General features: G+C 37.4%; 1 protein-coding gene across 1 annotated transcript; it reads right to left on the bottom strand.

Moving 5' to 3' along the window:
- Positions 1 to 1,363: 1,363 nt before the first annotated feature.
- LOC307146016 (P2Y purinoceptor 1) lies at positions 1,364 to 3,536 on the bottom strand. The gene has a single exon (XM_079849736.1). It carries the CDS (start codon positions 3,365 to 3,367, stop codon positions 2,375 to 2,377), a length of 993 nt encoding a protein of 330 aa, XP_079705862.1. The 5' UTR covers positions 3,368 to 3,536; the 3' UTR covers positions 1,364 to 2,374.
- Positions 3,537 to 4,827: the final 1,291 nt, after the last annotated feature.

Below are 4,827 nucleotides of genomic sequence, written 5' to 3'. Positions count from 1 at the left end.
ATGACATGTAGACATATGATCTGTGCCGCCTGGCCTTGCCCTTTAATGTCTGCTCGACCAAGAGTTCACAAGCTCAGCGAGCATACAGCTAGTGTTATGTTGCTTACTGTTAATCTTTATGCTTTTTATCCACTAGCCACACAGAGTCATTTAGTTTAAATACAAAATATACACATATACACAGATGCTCTATTGGATTGAGATCTGGGGAATTTGGAGGCCAGGGCAACATCTTGAACTTTTCATCATGTTCCACAAACCATTCCTGAACAATGTGAGTAGTGTAGCAGCGTGCATTATCCTGCTGAAAGACGCCACTTCCACCAGGGAACACCATTGTCATGAAGGGGTGTACCTGGTCTGCAACAATGTTTAGGTATAGGTGGCACGTGTCAAATTTATGTCCACATGAATAACCAGATCCAGGGTTTCCCAGCAGATCGTTGCCTAGAGCATCACACCCCCTCCATCGGCTTGTCATCATCCCACAGTGCATCCAGGTGTCATCACTTCCCCAGGTAAACGGCGCACATGTTCATGGCCATCCATGTGATGTAAAAGAAAAGGGGACTGATCGGACCAGGCGACTTTCTTCCACTGCTCCAAGGTCAAAGTTACGATGCTCATGTGTCCATTGTAGGTGCTTTTGATGGTTGACAGGGGTCATCATAGGCACTCTGATCAGACTGTGGTTAAGCAGCCCCATACGCAGCAGAGTGTGATGCACGATGTTGTGACTCATTCCTCTCATAACCATCACTACAATTTTGTGTGACTTGTGCCATAGAAGGACTAGACCAGACTAGATAGCCCAACACCCTGTCACCGGTTTGGGGTTTGTCCCTCCTCGGACCACTGCTGGTAAATTCACACCACTGCTTACCGGGAGAAACCCACAAGCCTTGCCATTTCAGAGATACTTTGACCCAGGTGCCTTAACAATTTGGCCCTTGACAAAGTCGCTCAGATCTTTATTCCTGCCCATTTCTCCTGCATCGTTGATTACAAGACCTGATTGTTTGCTTACCATCTAATCTACCCAGACATTAATATGTGGCCTTGTTAGAAGATGATCAATGATAATTGTTTCACCTGTTACTGGTCATTATGTTTTGGCTCATCAATGTATACAGGTATTTCCACCAATTTTGCAATTAGATTTTTTTTTTTTTTTGACTGAATACAATTTTAATATCACCCTAGCACGTCTTGTTGGTATCTGCTAATGTTTCAACATCAATGCATCCCTATATAAAGCAAGATCAATGTATGCACTTGACAGTCATGAACTTCAATGTGAACTGTTAAAAAATCATGTATTTCCAGAAGCTATAGACAAAAATGACAAAAAGTTTTTCATAAATATTTATTGATTTAACAATTACCTTGATCTTAACAGTATTTGTGGTGTATGGTGTTTAAAAAAAAAACTCAATGCTAAAAAAAGAACATATACAAAGATATAAAAATAATAATTCATATTTACAATCTGTGACAAAGACAATAATGGGACAAAGAAAAACTATTACCTTTTGTTTTGAACCAACACAGTAATATTTATCTTACAAAAGTAAACTAAAATGCTCCTAAAATGTTAATACATTATCTTAAATATCTATATCCACATTTATCCTTGTTCCAAGTGAACCCGTATTTATTGTATTTAATGGGTCTTTACCTTACAAAGTTGTGTACATGTGTTTGGATGCAAGTCTATTTATTTTCATCTCAAATCATCTTGAACAAAAATCGGATCTTTTCTGCTTTTAATTTACCACATGGCTAAATGTACTAAGTCATATAAGATTGCTTGGTGTGTCATATCTTAATGCAGCTTCATTACATGGTTCAGTTGTAATATATCCTGTAATAAAAAAACATTGTTTTTGTTTTGTTTACATAGCAACATTAGTTTTCAGTTGCATGAAAACTAGAGCAATACTGTAATATTGATAAATGTATATAACTAAAAAATATCAGTTATGAAGTTCTTCAGAATTTACTTCACATAAAAATATGCAAACATTTAAGCAAAAATGTGTTTTCAATCATTCAGTGCATGCAATTACAGTTAAGAGAAAGAAAGAACGGCACATTTAGCTATGATTATCTCATGATGATAATCAAAATGACCTTGCTTTGAACTGGAACACAATAAGAACAAACTCAGTTCTGTTTGACATAATCCAGTGAAGCGGTAAGTGCATATCCTGTCACAAGATGTAGCTATAGCCTACTGAAATGGAGGGCATAACCACGTGTAACATCAAAATGAACGAGATAAGAATCATTTATTCACTGTAGTTTAGACGAACAGTGGTGTCCTCGAGGCAAGAAAAAAAAAAGTTATCACACAAAGAATCTCCATTCATCTCTATTTCATGGCCATGCTGTCAATATTATGCGTCTGAAAGGGAGATTCCTCCACAAGAGAGACGACAAGAGACTGACGTGCTCGTCTGCACCTCATAAAACACTTCATTAGCAGTTCATCACTGTTAAAGAGGTAAACCAGTGGGTTGATCGCACTATTCATGCATGCCAACGCATTACCAATCTGGTTTGCGATGTAAACATCAGAATACCATTTCTGACACGTGCCGTCCAGCTTGGAGATTCGAGTTGCCAAGTTGAAATTTCTAAAAATATGATAAGGAATGAAACAAATAGAGAAGAGCAGCGTGAGAACGACAACCAGCCTGAGACACCTCAGCTTCAAGATGACATCGATGTCTTTCTTGGTCATCAGAATAAACGCCACATGTCCGTAGCAGCATAACATGATTAACAACGGGATCCCGAATCCAACAACCGTCCTTCCGATGCTGTACTTCAGGTATTCCCTAATGTGCTGGTCCGAAGTTGTGTCAAAACAAGTCGTTTTGTTGCTGGAGGTTTTGTCAAAAAACATATCAGGCAGACACTGAAGAAAAACAAAAAACCAGACCAGCGAAACAATCACCACAGAGTGTTTGGCTTCAATTCTGCCTTTAACTCTCAAAGTGTGAACGATGCCGAGATACCTGAATACGCTGATGCACGTGAGGAAACCAATGCTGCCGTATAGATTGATGCAGAAACACAATCTTAAAATCTTGCAGAAAACATGTCCAAATATCCATTCGCTGTTGGATGCGTAGTAAACCACCAAATACGGCAAAGTCAAAAGGTATAAAATGTCTGCCAGGCAAAGGTTGAGCACAAATATGTTTACATTGCCCATTTTCTTCCAGTTGTCATACACAGATTTCAGCCCAAAGCAGTTGCCAATCACTCCAAGAGTGAAAACAGTCACGTAGACTGAGGGCAAAAATTTGTGAGTAAAATCAAAATTGACAAATTGACAGGTTGAGTTGGACTCCATCATTGGAGACGATTGTCAGACTTTCTTGGTGGAGGCTCGAAGATATGTCACAGGAAGTGAGAGCATGCTGACTCCTCGAGCCCAAACCAAAGCCTGTGTGTCAAACAAAACGTTGAACTACTGTATGAACTTTGAACTTGAACTTATCTCTTTAGATTGTAAAAACCTTTATGATAGAAATAGCGATACAGAAAGGACATGTTTAGGCTATTACATTTTTATGTACACACCCAGGAACCTAATGTAAAAAATGAAGAAGTGAGAAACACTTTTTGTTCTTGATTTTCAAAAGCATATGGTTTTGATTTTGAATGCTGCACTCATTATCATTACAGTCCATATATTCTTTATTTCTATTATATTTGCCCATTCATATACATAAGCTATTTCATAATGGTACAAATTATTCTACAGCAAATTAGTGATTCTCAACCAGGGGGCAAATATTTTTAAATCACTGAAGCATACAATTATTGCTTGCCCTTCATCAGACAAACAAAAGAGGGCAGCCTTGCACTTCAGAATCATTGTAAAGCAAGAGACTCATGCTGGGCATTCAATATGAAGCTACTAGATCCAAAGAAAAGGTGACAAGTACAAAACTTTTTATTGAGAATTTATGAGAAATCTGACAAACCGTGTATTAAATTTTGACTGCAATGTTGTGAGGTGGCAAATGACAGTGCAATAAAACTTGAAATAAATGAACACAAATAATACAAATTCTAGTATTAATGACAGAAACATATAGACATAAAAAGTATTTACATATTTATATACAGTACATCTTTTTGCATGAAATTTGTAAACACTGCAGTTAGTGTCAGTCTTCAAATAAAAGCCTACAGTAAATACAGATGAACATGCCACACTTAAATGTAAATTTCGCATAGCATTTACCCAATACCTGAAGAACTTCTGCATTCATGTGTAATGTTATTTCTAGTACATTTGAAATCTGTCTAACACTTGTGATGGATTTTTTAAATGAATCATAACTAACATTTATTTTTCTGGCAGGATTAACAATTATATGCTTTTGAAACCTGAAATGTCCCCAAACACTCAGTCAGTCTACGTGTGTCTGAATCATGTCTGAATCTAACAAAAGGGGAAATGAAACTAGACAGATGTCTAAAATTATGAACTCATGATTTGGAGTAATCAAGGTACCAGACTATTATGTAGTAACAGAAGGGTTTGCTGAATTACATATATGAAGAACCAATCATATTGTAGAAAAATTATGTAATGAATCATGTCACCTTTGCCATGCTCATATTCTATAAAAACTGTTGTATTCTTTTTGCTGGTGGGATTCTCTCTGAAATTGGTCTGAGGTCCTCCAGCCGTGATTAAAACATATTCTAAGCCAGGCATTGTCTGTCACACTGTCTGTCTGGTTAATGCTGCGCAGCAGGTTAGTGGAACACTAGAGATCTTATATCCCAAGTCTTTCATTG

The sequence above is a fragment of the Squalius cephalus genome (assembly GCF_949319135.1).
Source record: "Squalius cephalus genome assembly, chromosome: 18".
NCBI lineage: Eukaryota > Metazoa > Chordata > Actinopteri > Cypriniformes > Leuciscidae > Squalius > Squalius cephalus.
The sequence above is the reverse complement of the archived record's forward strand: the minus strand, read 5'-3'. Positions and strand labels throughout refer to the sequence as shown.

Coding starts and splice junctions, on each gene's coding strand:
- LOC307146016 (XM_079849736.1), bottom strand. CDS start 3,367: ATGATGGAGTCCAACTCAACCTGTCAATTTGTCAATTTTGATTTTACT.